Here is a 16,993-nt window from a genome sequence, read left to right on the forward strand (position 1 = left end):
CTGTTTCTCACAAGATGAAGCTGACATTCAGGACAGTAAAAGATACTGGACATTGAACTCAAGTCATTATACAGAACTGAATACTGGTGAATAATAGAACCCGAAAGGCAATGGGAAAAAGACAAAACACACAGAAAGCATGAAATACAGGACACAGGGAAAGACTGTATGGACCCCAATTTAAGACAAATGATGTTGGATAGAGTCAATTCCCACCCTGGTGGCTAAACTGGAAGACAGACACCAAGTGAGAGGAGGAAGGCAGGATGCAATAGTTGAGAGTCAGTCATGAATGCTTAGAAGGGTGAGAGTCTAAAGCCAGCTATAGGCAGACACAGAATGGAGGAAACCATAGTAATTAGAAATGTTACTGGCTTGGCCAAAAAGTTCGTTTGGGCTCTTCCATAGGATGTTATGAAAAACCTGAATGAACTTTCTGTTCAACCCAAAAGAATGGGAAGGTAGTACAGTGGTTAACAACCAAGCTACTTGTAATGGAGCAAAACTGGTAATGCTAAGAGTTCAGTGCCTGGAACCACTGCAGAAGTGACAGAATCTTGGAATCTTCATTTGTATTTACAATATTGGATTGTCCAGTAAAGTCTAAAGCACTGTAGAAATATGATTTCCTTCTATTGTAAAGACACAAAGCTACAGGGCCATTAAGAAATCATCCACTCTGACCTTTTAGTTTCACTGATGGAGAAATTAGGTTCAAAGGTAAAGTGACCTATTGATCATGGAGATGACTGCCAGGACACAGAAATGGTCACAGAAAATAGCTGAACTTTGGAGAAGGTTCGGTGCCGAGGGTAAATGAACCAGTCACATGAGAAGAGTGGAGACCTTGGTGACTGCTGACAATGCAGAGAAAGGAGAGAGGAGACAGCTCTCTACTGCTTTCTGGTGGGGAATGAAAGAAAGGCAGGGATCTACTTTAAAAACACAACTCCTACTTGTGCCAGCAAAAGCACATAGAGGAGGAGAAACTTCCTGGAGGCAGTAGATATATTTTAGGGCAGGGAAAGACATAAAAACCTACACTTAAAAGGTGTGTGCCCTTTCGTGATGTTAAAGGAAATGAGCTCACAAAGATGGTAACTAAGAGTCAAATGATTACCTTCAGATTACTTTTAGAGTCTGTTTAGATCAAAGAAATAGTGAGAAATTCAGACTCTCCAGCTCTACCCAGATCTACTGAGTCAATCTGCACTTTAACAAGATCCCCAAGGGATTTGACTGTACAGTTTGAAAGCACTACGTTGAGCACATTTACTCTTTCCCTCCTCCCAATTCTGCTTCTTCAGTTATACTTCTCTCATTCACACTGCTATTCCTGACCACATACAGGTTCCCTTATAATCACTCAAAAGCCTTCTCTCCCCTACCTGGAAACCTTCCATTTATATCACCCCAAATCTTCCCTCTTCCTTGTCCTCCACATTGGCAAGTCCTGTTATCTTCACTTTGAAGATACACCACCCTCAAATATATCCACTTCTCTTCATCCTTATTTTCATCCATCTGGTGGGAACCACTACCATATCTCATCTATACGATAGCCTCCACACTGGTCTCCCTTCTTCCTCTCCCGCTGTTTTACCATGCATTCTCAAAACAGCCAGGTGACATCTTTTTTAAAACAAAAATTAAGCCACATCACTCCTCAGCTTAAATCCCCCAGTGGCTAGCTCACTGTAGATCTTCTTATATTTTTGATGTTTATGCTAAGTGAAATAAGTCAGACAGAGAAATACTGTATGACATCACTTATATGTGAAATCTAAAAAATACAGCAAACTAATGAATATAACAAAAAAGCAGCAGACTCACAGATACAGAGAAAAACTAGTGGTTAACTATGTGTCGGGAGAGGGGTAATATAAGGATCGGAGAGTGGGGGCTACAAACTAATAATGGTTGTTAAGACAGCTCAAGGATGTACTGTACAAAAGGAGGTTATAGCCAGTATCTTATAATAACTAAATGAAAAGTACCCTTTAAAGCTTGTGTATACTCGATGACATAAAGCAAGATCCTCTATGACGCACCTCCTAGAGTAATGGAAATAAACACAAAAGTAAACAAGTGGGACCTGATTAAACTTAAAAGCTTTTGCACAGCAAAGGAAACTATGAGCAAGGTGAAAAGATAACCCTCATAATGGGAGAAAATAATAGCAAATGAAACAACTGACAAAAGATTAATTTCCAAAATATACAAGCAGCTCATACAATTCAATACCAGAAAAACAACCCAATCAAAAAGTGGGAAAAAGACCTAAACAGACATTTCTCCAAAGCAGACATACAGATGGCTAACAAACATGTGAAAAGATGCTCAACATCGCTCATTATTAGAGAAATGCAAATCAAAACTACAATGAGATATAACCTCACACCAGTCAGAATGGCCATCATCAAAAAGTCTACAAACAATAAACGCTGGAGAAGGTGTGCACTGTTGGTGGGAACGTAAATTGATACAGCCACTATGGAAGACAGTATGTAGATTCCTTAAAAAACTAGGAACAAAGCCACCATATGACCCGGCTTCCCTGGTGGCTTCCCTGGTGGCTCGGACAGTAAAGCATCTGCCTATAATGCGGGAGACCTGGGTTTGATCCCTGGGTTGGGAAGATCCTTTGGAGAAGGAAATGGCAACCCACTCCAGTACTCTTGCCTGGAAAATCCCATGGACGGAGGAGCCTGGTAGGCTGCAGTCCATGGGGTCACGAAGAGCCAGACACGACTAAGTGACTTCACTTTCGCTTTCTTTCATGACCCAGCAATCCCAATCCTAGGCATATACCCTGAGGAAACCAAAACTGAAAAAGACACATGTATCCCATGGTTCACTGCAGCACTATTTACAATAGCTAGAACATGGAAGCAACCTAGATGTCCATCGACAAATGACCGGATAAAGAAGTTGTGGTACATATACACAACGGAATATTACTCAGCCATAAAAAGGAATGCATGTGAGTCAATTCTAATGAGGTGAATGAACCTAGAACCTATTATACAGAGTGAAGTAAGTCAGAGAGAGAAATATAAATATTGTATTCTAATGCATATATATGGAATCTAGAAAAATGGTACTGAAGAATTTATTTACAGGGGAGCAATGGAGAAACAGACATAGAGAATAGACTTATGGACATGGGGAGAGGGGAGGAGAGGGTGAGATGTATGGAAAGAGTAACATGGAAACTTACATTACCATATATAAAATAGATAGCCAATGGGAATTTGCTGTATGGCTCAGGAAACTCAAACGGGGCTCTGTATCAACCTAGAGGGGTGGGATGGGGAGGGAGATGGGAGGGAGATGGGAGGGAGGTTCAAAAGGGAGGGGATATATGTATACCTATGGCTGATTCATGTTGAGGTTTGACAGAAAACAAAATTCTGTACAGTAGTTATCCTTCAATTAAAAAATAATTAAAAAAAAAGCTTGCATATAAAAAAAACTATAGGCACTAGAGAAACACAAAGAAAATGAAAAAAGGAACTTACTAACAGTGCATAGGATCCCTTCTTTAAGCTAAATTTTATATGATCTTAAATGAAAAAAAGTACATAAGGAAAAATATCAGAGTTAGCAGTGATAACCTCCGGATCATAAGGACTTTCTATGTCATCCTGCCCTGGGTTAGTTAGTACGTAATTTCTTATATTTATAAAAGTTTAAAAGTACAAGCCTTATTCATGCTTCTGGTATAACACTCAAAAGCCTCTAATGTGCAACAAGGTAGAATGATTAGCAAATGTAATTCAAATATATGCTTCAAACTAAGAAGTTTTTAAGTTGAAAAAATAAAAGAAACAGGTATCCCTCCAGAAGAAAGGAAGAAAGATAAAAAGAAAGAGATACCTAGGTGTGTGCTGTGCTGTGCTCAGTCAATTCACTCATGTCTGACTCTTTCTGACACGGACTATGGCCCACCAGGCTCCTTTTGTCCATGGAATTCTCCAGGCAAGAATACTGCAGTGGGTAGCCATTCCCGTTTCCAGGGGACCTTGCCAACCCAAGGATGGAACCTGAGTCTCCTGCATCACAGAGGCAGATTTTTTACCCACTGAGCCACCAGGGAAGCCTCCTTAGAAAGAATGCCTTTAGCATAAGCACATCTCATGCAAAGCTATGTGAGCTTCATGGCTGTTGATTCAAGTCATCATTTTGATGTGCCTACAAGGCTACGCAAATCACAGGTACTAATTTGTGGCTTTAAAACCACAACTAGACTCTTCATTACCAAAGAGTCAGGTTCACTAATGAGAAGTTATCTAGGGAATTGTAAAAATCTAAAGACCTACCACACAGAATTCTGTAGTCAACAGTTTACAGAGAATCATTAAGTAAATAATCCTATAAAACATTTATACTCAGGACTTGGCAAGGTGGTGTTTTACTTTTTCCAAGGTTAGGAAAGGAGAGAAAAGATATGTAGAATATATCTGCTCTCTTAGCAGCTAATCGCAGGGTCAGATCATGGACTTTAGATATAGCATTTAAAAGATCATTAAAGCAAATATCTTAAGTCAACAGGATGCTTGTGATCTACATAAGTACCAACTGAGCCTATTTCCATAACTCTTTACAGACCCTCCCCCCTACCCCCTACACCCCACTATCTTAGTATAATTATAAAGGCAAATTATGCAAGAGACATGGCCTCAAGAAGAGAGATCATTCTAAGGAAGAAACAAGAAAACTACCATTTACTGGACAACTGCCATATACCAGGCACTAGGGCTTACACTCAGGTAGTCAATTATTTATGTGATCCCCACAAAAATCCAATGAGGAATGCATTTTAAACTCAAACTGAATCTGAGACAGGTTAAGTAAGTAATTTTATCCAAGATCACAGAGCTGTTAAGCGATACAGGTGAAACCCATGTCCTACTCCAAAGCCTATTTCTTTTACTACAGATACCTTTCTTAACAAAGAACACTTAAGGAGTAGAGAGAGAAGTAAATATGAGACAATTTCAACGTATCAGGCAAAATGACACCTCTGTATTCAGCCACTGAACAGTATTTAAGAAACTAGATTGTACCAAGCCAGAGGGTAGAGGCAGTCCACATGAACAAATTGAGACTTGAAAGTTTGAGGAACCTATCCCAGGTCACATGGCTGTTAAAGAGAAGGCGAGACGGTCTGACCTCAGAGACCATGCTCGGGACTACACTATGCAGCCTCTCTAAAATTTAAAGGAAAACACGAGTGAAGCATTAACGTTGTCCACTGTAGTAAAAAAAAAAAAATTTAGCCCATTTTAATTCCACAAAAATATTCCTGAAAGAGCTGTTAGTTGAGGGATTTCGAGTAATGGGTCCACTAGATGAAAAACATAAATATTTGTACTTTTCTTAAAGCAATTTCACAGTTTTATACATATTCATTTGGATTATGGATAGTATTAAATGTAATCATTGATGTAATTATGTAATAAAGATTCTTAACCGCCTTGATAATAAATATTGCAGCCTGGTATTTGTTTAACGCTCTTTAAGTTTTCCAAAATGTCTTCACATACATTGCTTTAACCACGATAACCATCAATAGCTTCCCATTTTTATTGCTACAGAATAAAGCCAAAAGCTCTGGCATCTACGTAAGATCCCTCACAGCTCTGCCTCTCTAGCTTAATTTGCTACCAGACACACTCACAAAACGTTATGCTTCAGGTACTCTGTTGTCTGAAGACTTCACCTTTGTTCATGCCACTGTACATGCAAGTCCTGTGTCTGGAATGGTTTTCCCAGTTTTCCACCTGGTAAATCTCTACTGCTCTTTCAAGAACTGGTTCAAATATCTGTCCCATGAAGCCTTCAGTTCACTGACTTATTCACTCCCTCCTCTATGACCACCAAGTCCTTTTTTATACATCTCCAGCAAAGGATTTATTATAACTATTCACGTGCTTTTTTTACCAAGGGATTGAGCTTCTTGAGAGTAGAGACTGTCTTTCTCATCTCTGTATTCCCAGTGCCAAACTCCTAGCAGGTATTCAGTATTTATGAAATGGATAAAGAATGAAATTATACAGAATCCTACACTGGGAAACAGAAGATGCAAGTGCAAGTCCCGTGTGTATATATACTCCGTTGTTCAGTTGTGCCCAACGCTTTGCGACCCCACAGACTGTAGACCGCCAGGCTCCTCTCTCCAGGGGATTTTCCTGACAAGAAGAATGGAGTGGCTTGCCCTTTCCTCCTCTCAGTGATTTTCTGACCCAAAGATCAAAACAGTGTCTCCCGTCAGCATGTTGATTCCTTACTGCTGAGCCACCTGGGAATCCCACAAGTCCCATACCAAACTGCAAAGTTTATACCTCAGCCTTTTTAGCTGTAAAATAAGTAATTTTCAATTCAATGCTAATGACAATGACCATGCTTCCTAATCAATTTAACAGATAGGAACATTCTCAGAGTTCTTTAAAAGGGTCACAAAAAATCCAGTGATTGTTATTACCTCCTCCATCATGGAGTCCTGTGTGGCTGAGATTTCTTCTTTGGTTGCACCACTGTGTACCAGGTTCCGTAGTCGTATGCAGAATTCTCTCATCTATGACAGAAATTTATTTAGCATTCCAACAGTTACCCAAATTCAACTGTAAAGGAGACTAACAGACCAATGCTAGCTCTGTTTTGAAGTATAACTCAGTCAAGACCCAGGGCAAAGTTCATAAAAGCAAATGTTTTCCCCAATAACTCCACTTAAACATAGACAGAAAAACTTTCTCCATAAAGAGAAAAGACATGGATGATTCCCCTAAAATACCAGATGGAACTGCTTTTGCTCTGCAACTGATGGTACCCTTTGTGATATGTCTGGGAATGGGGAAAACATGTGATTTCAAAATGCCTATCACGAAAAAACGGGAGACAAGCTGATTATGCCATTAATTCACTCTAATAGGTTTTAATTTAGAATCTTCCTGGTTGTCTATTTCTTCTCTGTAAAATCGTTATGATCATGGCTATGCCAAACCCCAATATTCTTTTCATGTTTGTTGTTTTCAATTTTGGGAGATGCCTAAGATAAAGGTGAGTCATAAACCTAGCCACAGGGCTAAAGAGGATCTTGTTCCCACCTGAAATGGAATCCAAAGCCTTACTAATAACGATCTTTTAGCCTGTGGATAATACTCCCCAGAGTTTCCTGAGTGGAAAATAACCTACTTCTCATATTGGGGAAACACACTTTACAGTTTATTTTAAAATGTAGTCTTTCTTCCAGGGATGACAAATCCAATTTTTAGCCTCATAGATCAAGACAGCAGATTTTGGCAACTCCCAGTTCCTAAAAAAGAAATCTGGCAGGCAGAGCAGCATCCCTGTAGGATTCACAGTCCTCCCTGGGAAAATGGGTTACGTAGAGAAGACAGAATGATTCATTAAGATAACTGAGGCAATAAAAAGCAGTTCAGGGACTACACCAAATGTTTTAGAGAGTGGATAAACTACACTTGAGGTAGCTTGGGGAAGCCTAGAACTCTGCCTCGTCTTTAAGGAGGTCTCCCGAATAGTTGTGTTCGGTTTTACTAGACCGTAAAGCTGTCCCAATCCACCTCCACTAGAGCCAAGTGAGAGGCACAGCACCCCATATGCTTGTCCCACACTGAGAATGGGGCTTTCGTTCCTCAGTACTCATAAGAAAGAATTAAAATCAACACAAATAAAAGTGGGATATTTTTAAAGAGAAGGAAAAAACCACCCTACTAATCGCCATTATTTTTTTTTAATAATTATTTTTTTATTTTGGCTGTACTAGGTCTTTTGATGCAGTGGGTGGGCTTCTTAGTTGCCCCACAGCACGTGGGACCTCAGTTCTATGACCAGGGATCAAACCCTTGTCCCCTGCATTGGAAGGTGGATTTTTAACCACTGGACCACCAGGGAAGTCCCATCAGTTACTTTTAAAGTTAATATGCAGCTACTCTGCCTTGGATGGACACTGCTATCTTATATATAGCCTGTGTACACTGCAATGCCCAGGAATGCCCCTGGAAAGTCAGTTAGGAGTTCTAAGGTAAGCACATTACATGCAGTCTCGCCCTGCTCCGTATGTTGTACCTTGTGATTCAGAATATCATTCATCCTTCTGGTTGCCTCTGTTGTGTAAGTTTCAGGGAAGCACTTCTTAGGGATGACACCATATTTTTCTAAAAGAAAACAAATTTTAATGTTCCATAAAGTAAATATAAATTCCAAGTGTCAGAAATTCGGACAAAAACAGCTATTGCTTTTAAAAATAGGCCATATTTTGCTAGTCTAACGGTGACTGCAGCCATGAAGTTAAGACACTTGCTCCTTGGAAGGACAGCTATGACAAACCTAGACAGAGTTATTAAAAAGCAGAGACATCACTTCACCAACAAAGGTCTGTATCATCAAAGCTAAAAGTTTTGAGTAGTCATCTATGGATGCGAGAGTTGAACCATAAAAGGGGCTGAGTGCCAAAGAATTGATGCTTTCAAATTGTGGTGCTGGAGAAGACTCTTGAGAGTCCCTTGGATAGCAAGGAGATCAAACCAGAAAATCAATCCTAAATATTAATTGGAAGGACTCATGCTGAAGCTCTAATACTTTATGAGTATTAATACTAATACCTGATGAGAAGAGCCAACTCACTGGAAAAGACTCTGATGCTGGCAAAGATTGAGGGCAAGAGAAAGGGGCGACAGAGGACGAGATGGTTGGATGGCATCACCAACTCAGTGGACATGAATGTGAGCAAACTCCAGGAGATAGTAAAGAAGATGGGAGCCTAGTGTGCTGCAGTCCATAGGGTAACAAAGAGTCAGACATGACAACAAAAAGGAAACCCAGAAAACTGAACAATCTCACGATATTATTAAACAGATCATTTAATCTGCATATTTATCCATCCATCTTGGAATTAATTCTGTTTTTAGTCTAACACACTTTGCAAAGTACTCAATATGAGGGAGTTTCCCTCAAAGACAATTTTTTGAAAGAGGTTATTTTCAAACAGTTGCGGTTTTCAATGTGTTTCTTGATTACATCAATAGATAAGAGAGAAACTTTTTCATAGAAAGTTAGTTATACTTAATACATTTTCTTCTCTATCTAAACTTTAAAGTACCTATCTCTTTACCTCCAATTTAAGAAAGGTACTTACTAGGTAGAACATGAGATAAAGGTTCTTAGAGCTAACTGTATACCATTCTGGGGACCAGTTCTACCCTATACTTAAACACCAAAGAAATGGCCTATGCTGAACTACAGAGCCTTGTTTCATGAAGCTGGGTTTCAGTTCTCTTACAGAAAGGCTCTTACCAACAATATTGACAAGCATATCCCATTGTCCTCCATCATTGGCAGGATTCATAAGCAAATACTGCACCAGCCTACCATCCTCAGGCTCCTTTTTCTGAGCTGTGTCCACAAAAGCATTTAAGAAGAAATAACAGCGTTCAACCTAAAGTAAGAGAAGTTAAATAAAATTAAAGGAGAAAAGAGCTAATATCTTTAATGGCATTAGCGACAGAACAGGAGTCCTGGAACTACTACAGACCCGACAGAGTAGGTATTTTTAAACTAAAGTTGATATCTAAATGGCAGTATCTCTGGGACTTCCCTGGTGGGTCAATGGTTAAGACTCTATGCTTCCACTGCTGGAGGCATGGGTCTGATCCCTGGTTGGGGAGCTAAGGGCTTCCCTGATGGCTCAGTGGTAAAGAATCTGCTTGGAATGAAGGAGACCCAGGAGTTGCAAGTAGCTGAGATCCAACATGCTGCACAGTGTGGCCAAAAAACAACAACAAAAAAAGAGGAATATCTGGCTTCATAAGAATATGTGAAGGATTTTCTTTTAATGTGTGTGCACATTGTAATAGTTTATCCTGAACAAGGCAGTGCTTTATTCTGAAACAAAAATCTGATACTCAGAGCCTTCAATCAATAAATATCTAACAGACAAATACAATGTACACTTTAAAGATTTTTTTTTAAAAAAGGAATACAATTATTTACTGTTTTTCAGACAAGTACTACCCAGAGAAAGGGAATTAGGTCCTAGAAAGACAAATGACCTACATAAAGATGCTAAAAGGAGAAATTATTGAAAACAAAAAGTTTTAAATAAGAAAGACACAAGGAAGTAGTAAGGTGAGTCATTATTATTATTATTTCATTGCCAAAAAGCCACCTACCAACCCAGTGGTTCTGCCTTTGAAAAGAATCAATTTTTGATACTTTGGAAATCAGAACAAATGGTGTTGCCATCTATAATGGAAGGCAGAGGACAACTGGAAAAGCAAGAAATGAAGAAACAGTCCCTACCAAAGCTGACGCTGAAACAAAAAGACTCTTGAAAAATCAGTTCCATACCTTGTCCCAGAAAAAGAGGTAAGACTGACTAAATTCAAATTCTTCAATATTGAATCTTCTCATGAATGGAAGTCTCATAACATTCAGACAAGAAAAGATCCAGCATCGCCCTAAAAGGAGAAAGCAAATCAAGAAATTAGGGTGAGTGTTCACATAGATCACACTGTTCTAACTGTATTTCCCAACACTGAATATATGATAACATCTTGGACAATTTAAGACCAATCAAAAAGCAGAAAGATATAAAAACAAGAAAGGTAGTTTCTTTTTGACTATTTGCAATATATACACAAAGTTTTATATCCTTAATATATTAAAAAAAAATCTCTTTACATATCACGTAAAGAATCAATCACAAATCGCCTAAGAAAATTAGAAAAAGAAATATTGATAGAGAAATATGAGTAGAGATCATGAATAACTAATAGTCAAAAAAGACACAAATAGCCAAGAAATATTTTTTTAAAGTTCATCATAAGATAATTGTTAAGTGGGGAAGCATTATTTTATAATTAATAATGCCCAGTATTGGCAAGGACCCAGGGACACAGCATTCTTACACACCTTGGATAGGAATTTAAATAGGTAAAAAATATCTGAAGACAATTTGGCAGTATATGGCAGAAGTTTCAAAAAGTCCCCACCCTTTAATCTGGAATACATAGTATACGCCTCAATATAAGGTGACCCTAACATAAGTCAATCCCCATGCCTCCAAGGAGAAATTTTAAGTTATTTAGTTAACTGGATTATATGAACACTTAAAAATATAGATGGAATAGTAACTACTATAATATTTAACTTAGTAGCTTAAATATATATTTAAAATCCTGTCACTACAATAAATCGACATAGAAGCACTGCATTTTCCACGTTCACAGGTCACTGTCACACTACTCCACACTCTTCACATGCATCTTGGCATCAGTGCCTTTACCATCATGTTGTTGCTGTTCAGTCCCTCAGCTGTGTCCAACTCTTTGTGACCCCATGGACTGCAGCACGCCAGGCTTCCCTGTCCTTCACCATCTCCCGAAGCTTGCTCGAACTCATGTCCATTGAGTCAGTGATGCCATCCACCATCTCATCCTCTGTCACCCCCTCTCCTCCTACCTTCAATCTTCCCCGGCATCATGGTCTCTTTCAATGAGTCAGCTCTTCGTATTAGGTGGCAAGAGTACTGGAGCTTCAGCTTTAGCATCAGTCCTTCCAATGAATATTTAGGGTTGATTTCCTTTAGGATTGACTGGTTTGATCTCCCTTGCAGTCCAACGGACTCTTAAGAGTCTTCTCCAACACCATAGTTCAAAAGCATTAATTCTTTGGCGCTCAGCCTTCTTTATGGTTCAACTTTCACATCCATACATGACTACTGGAAAAACCATAGCCTTGACTATATGGACCTTTGTCAGCCAAGTAATGTCTCTGCTGTTTAATATGCTGGGTTTGTCATAGCTTTTTCTTTTAATCAGAACACATTATCTTCCTTCCATTTACTATTTTTGAGACAGCAATGTTTTGAATCCATGCATAAAGCTGGCTCTAAAAATGTTATGCTACCCCTCAAGCATATAATCATATTCTTCATTTGTCCTATAAGTAGATAACCACAAACTCCACAATGTCACCATCTTCTGTAACAACTTAAGTGATCTTTGTGCTTCAGTCATGTCCAACTCTGTGACTCCATGGACTGTAGCCTGCCAGGCTCCTCTGTCTATGGGATTCTCCAGGCAAGAATACTGGAGTGGGTTACCATGCCCTCCTCCAGAGGATCCTCCCTACCCAGGGATAGAACCCATGTCTCTTATGTCTCCTGCATTAGCAGGCAGGTTCTTTACCACTAGCACACATACCGTATTTTTCAAAATCACTAACAACTTAGCATACCTAAATTACTAATGACTTAGTTACCTCTCTCACACATACAATATTATTTCCTAGTGAGGAAATCTAGATGAACTGTTAATGTGAAAACTGCATGAAAATAAACTACACAGCTCATGTGCTATCTATATCTTTTCTAAGTAAAAGTGACACTATAGAATATATAAGACCTGACTTGTCCCAGATGCACTTTTCCACGGAGAAGGCAATGGCACCCCACTCCAGTACTCTTGCCTGGAAAATCCCATGGATGGAGGAGCCTGGTGGGCTGCAGTCCATGGGGTCCCTAAGAGTCGGGCATGACTGGGCGACTTCCCTTACTTTTCACTTTCATGCACTGGAGAAGGAAATGGCAACCCACTCCAGTATTCTTGCCTGGAGAATCCCAGGGACAGAGAAGTCTAGTGGGCTGCTGTCTATGGGGTTGCACAGAGTCGGACACAACTGAAGCGACTTAGCAGCAGCAGCAGCAGCAGCAGCACTTTCCCAGGCTCTTCCCTAAGAGGTCACTGCAATTCAACACCATGTAAGACCACTGTGACATTACTAACTGAATAATTTGTGGCCTGACAGGCCACACCACCCCAAGCATTTTCTATGATGACAAAACATTAATTATTGCCAGGTCATAATTTTTTCCTTAAAATTTAAAAATCAACTTTACTGAGGTAAAATTTACATACAGTAAAATGCATCTGTGTCATAAATGTACACTTTTGAGTTTTGGCTGGCTTCAAACAAGCACTGATCTGCTTCTGCCAAAATAAATAGACTGGGAGAAGTTTTTAAACGGATAGGCAGGCTACAGTCCCTGGGATTGCAAAGAGTCAGACACAACTGAGCAACGAACATACACAGGCTTTAAAAAGTTATTTTAGTATAATTCTGCTGTGAGAATGTCCTCCTTATTTAGGTTCCTAGATAACCCATCTTTCACTGTAGCTGTCCTTCTTGTGGTCCCAGACTGTAGAAAAAGAGCTCTTGACCAGCAAGGCATACAAACTGGTCTCTGAATGGGAACTGGCCTTTAGCACATTTGTTCAGTTCAGTTCAGTCGATCAGTCGTGTCCGACTCTTTGAGACCCCATGAATCGCAGCACGCCAGGCCTCCCTGTCCATCACCAACTCCCAGAGTTCACCCAAATTCATGTGCATAGAGTCGGTGATGCCATCCAGCCATCTCATCCTCTGTCGTCCACTTCTCCTGCCCCCAATCCCTCCCAGCATCAGAGTCTTTTCCAATGAGTCAACTCTTCGCGTGAAGTGGCCAAAGTATTGGAGTTTCAGCTTCAGCATCAGTCCTTCCAATGAACACCCAGGACTGGTCTCCTTCAGAATGGACTGGTTGGATCTCCTTGCAGTCCAAGGGACTCGAAAGAGTCTTCTCCAACACCACAGTTCAAAAGCATCAATTCTTCGGGGCTCAGCTGTCTTCACAGTCCAACTCTAGATGATGCTGTGAAAGGGCTGCACTCAATATGCCAGCAAATTTGGAAAACTCAGCAGTGGCCACAGGACTGGAAAAGGTCAGTTTTCATTTGTTAAAGTTGCAACTAAAAGGCACGCTTAAAAACATTTGATGATGTTCTGGTGCAATTACATTGTGTCTTTTCCATCCCACACATGGCCTTCAGGGCAACATTGAGGAGTTCTCTAGGGTGTGAATATTTTTACATGTTTCTTTTTTTAATTTTTGGCTACACTAGGTCTTAGCTGAGGAGCATGGTTCAGCAGTTGTGGCACAAAGGCTTAGCTGCTCCAAGGCATGTGGGATCTTCCCAGACCAGGGATGGAACCCGCGAGCCCTGCACTGACAGATTCTTATCCACTGGTCCACCAGGGAAGTCCCATTTTTGCATGTTTTGTACCAAGAAAGGTATCTCCAAGACATCGGGCAGCAATCACATAACTTCAGGACAGAGTATCCGTGAAGTACATTCAAACAGATGACCTTGGACTAGTCAGTCACTTGAGTGTTCAAATCAAATACACCAAGGAGCCACAGAGCAGCAAAACAAGTCACAATGTAGCTTCCTTGGATCTGCCTGTATCTGCGTCTATTCTCTTAAGAATTTATCCCAAGTTCTCTCCATCGAAACCTCTGCTCCCTTTAAGACCGTTCTTAGGTAAGACGCCACAATGGTATGCTCTCAAGAAAGTCCAAGGACGTGCAAGAAGTTTGAAGACCTTACCTGAACTCTTCTGGTTGGTGACGGGCTTGCCCTCCTGATGCACGGCGTGCTGGAACACATGCTGAGTACCCTGGACCGTGGCCCTCTTCAGACAGATGTCCAGCAGGTCGTGAGTGGTGCCGACATTCTGGGCCAGTACGAACTGAGGGTCGGAATTCAGTTTCTGAAGCAGAGCCGCTACCTTCTCCGAATTCAGTCCTGCTGGAATACCTGATGGGATTGTAACATCAAAAAGAGGCTGAAGAGGGCTCATCTCCTACACTCTAAGTTGGTAAGAGCATCCCGCGGTGACCACAGAGCAGCGGAGAAGCCCTTCACCGGCGTCCTCGCCCACGAAGCTGCCTCCCTCCGGGCCTCTCCAGCCCACCCAGAAAACTCCATCCCCGCCATCCCCTGGGGTCCGAGCCCCGGCCCTTCCCCGCCACCGGGCCTCCGGGACGCAGCGGAGCCCCTAGAGGCCCCCCGGCAGAGCCTCGGCAGGGAAGAGGGCCGCCTCACCCGCTCCGTTCATGGCGCCCAAAATGCCCGGCGAGGGAACGGTAGTTTCGGGGTCCTCAGGCCGGCGCCGGGACGGCACAGCGCTTCGCAGGCTGGGCGGTCCGACCTGCCTCTCGCACCCGGAGCGCCGGAAAGAGGAAACCGGCTCGGTGGCGGCGGAGGGCGAGGGAAACGGGGTCCGCGGAGGGACAAAAGTCCCCCCACGCGTTGCTGAGTCAGCGCCGTCGGGGCTGGCCCCGCCCAGGGGAGGGCCGAGGGGGCGGGCTGCTGACGCGCTCCGAGCTGCCCCAACCACCGGCGGGTCCCCCAGCGGTTCCGGCCCACGTGGGCCGCTGTGATTACGCTTCCCGACCCCCTGGGCGCCCTCCTAGGATCCGATCAGCCCCGAGGCGGAAACCTTGGAGATTCCATGCTGGGCCTCGGAGGCCGAATACACTTAGCATTGTGGATTGATCCCCCATTAAACCTTTTCAGAGGCCAAAAGAGGGCTCCAGGCTGTGGAGCGGGCTGAGGGGTCGCATAATTAAACACTGGGCTTAGGTTGAGTTGACTCGTCGCAAAAAAACCCAAAGGCGCTTCCAATAGGTCTCCTTTGCTGACCGGTCACTGCAATTTCAGTAGCAACTTGTTGCTTTGATTCTAGTAGAACCACGTTTTTATGTTTGAGGGGAAATTGAAATCAAGCTCGTTCCTACCCTCAGTTGCTACCACGGTTGGTTCTGCTGCTGCTACTGCTACTAAGTCACTTCAGTCGTGTTCGACTTTGTGTGACCCCATAGACGGCAGCCCACCAGGCTCCCCCGTCCCTGGGATTCTCCAGGCAAGAACACTGGAGTGGGTTGCCATTTCCTTCTCCAATGCATGAAAGTGAAAAGTGAAAGTGAAGTCACTCAGTCGTGTCCGACCCTCAGCGACCCCATGGACTGCAGCCTACCAGGCTCCTCCGTCCATGGGATTTTCCAGGCAGGAGTACTGGAGTGGGGTGCCATTACCTCCTCCGACGGTTGGTTCCACAAGCATCCAATTGCTCACTTCGAGGAAACACTCATTCTAGGCTTCATAGAGTCGGTGAGAGTGTCCTACCTAGACCAGAAAGTACCGTGGGGTTTAACTAAGGATAATGACAGAAGTCAGTCTGATTCACCTATACTGTTTTGCTCGGCTCTCTACAAAACCTGCAAATGAGCAGGTTTTCATCCCCAGCTGCAGGACAGCTGAGAGGTTTAACAAGGTTTTGAGATAGTGAAGTCATTCTTTTTGTTTTTCATGCTCTAAAATCTCAAACCTTAGTGACGTGTTGGGATGGGACCCACAGGTGATAAAACAATATATATTGATCTTTCTACCACTAAAGAAACTGCTTAGCTTCTTAGAATGGTGAGAGGCTTTGGTGGAACCTAGAATCTAGGTCCTAGATTGAAAATCTCTGATTCCAAAGAACTCTAATATCTGGGGAAAGCCATACTCGGACACCAAGCAGTCATTTGAGAAATCACAGCCTCTATATCCCTGGAGAGACCTGGCTAAAGTTTGGGAATATGACATAGCAACTGTCTCCAATAGGGCCCGTGGACTATCTCGTTCTGAGATTCTTCTGGTTTCTGAAGAAAAGGAACAGGTTGAAAATTATACTGAGAGCAGTCATTGGTCCTTTCACAAAGTGATGTTCAAGCATACTGCCCAATTCAACTCATGAAATTTTATTCAGTATCTACCATGTACAGGTACTAGGCAAGCTGCTGATGATATGGTGATGAACAAGCTTAAACTTGCCCTTCGGAAACACAAAATATAGTAAAAAAAAAAAAAAAAGATGCAAAATAACTTCTAGACAGTTCATACTAATACGCCAATAGTGCTAGAAGCTGTGAGAAAGGGGCTGTTTATTAGAACCAGAGGTGCCTGAAAAAAGGGTCACTTGTGAGCATAGTCTTAAAGAGTGGATGATGGAATCTCGTAGGGGAAAACACAGAGGAAGGGCATGCAAGACACCACCAAATGCACTGGGGCACTAAAGCATGTGGGAAAATCACATTCAAGAAACT

The 16,993-nt window shown here is 42.0% G+C and overlaps 1 protein-coding gene across 1 annotated transcript in view; it reads right to left on the reverse strand.

The window, feature by feature from the left end:
- The window catches only part of BLMH (bleomycin hydrolase), a 41,382-nt gene extending 26,136 nt beyond the window's left edge, over window positions 1–15,246 (reverse strand). The window contains exons 1-6 of the mRNA XM_019981836.2: window positions 14,949–15,246; window positions 14,451–14,660; window positions 10,372–10,481; window positions 9,319–9,460; window positions 8,092–8,180; window positions 6,488–6,580 (exon numbers count right to left, since the gene is read on the reverse strand). Coding sequence (XP_019837395.1) covers window positions 6,488–6,580; window positions 8,092–8,180; window positions 9,319–9,460; window positions 10,372–10,481; window positions 14,451–14,660; window positions 14,949–14,961 — 657 coding nt within the window. The 5' untranslated portion in view covers window positions 14,962–15,246. The remainder of the gene's footprint in view (window positions 1–6,487; window positions 6,581–8,091; window positions 8,181–9,318; window positions 9,461–10,371; window positions 10,482–14,450; window positions 14,661–14,948) is intronic.
- Between the last annotated feature and the right edge of the window lie 1,747 nt (window positions 15,247–16,993).

This window comes from Bos indicus, chromosome 19, assembly GCF_029378745.1.
Source record: "Bos indicus isolate NIAB-ARS_2022 breed Sahiwal x Tharparkar chromosome 19, NIAB-ARS_B.indTharparkar_mat_pri_1.0, whole genome shotgun sequence".
Taxonomy (NCBI): domain Eukaryota; kingdom Metazoa; phylum Chordata; class Mammalia; order Artiodactyla; family Bovidae; genus Bos; species Bos indicus.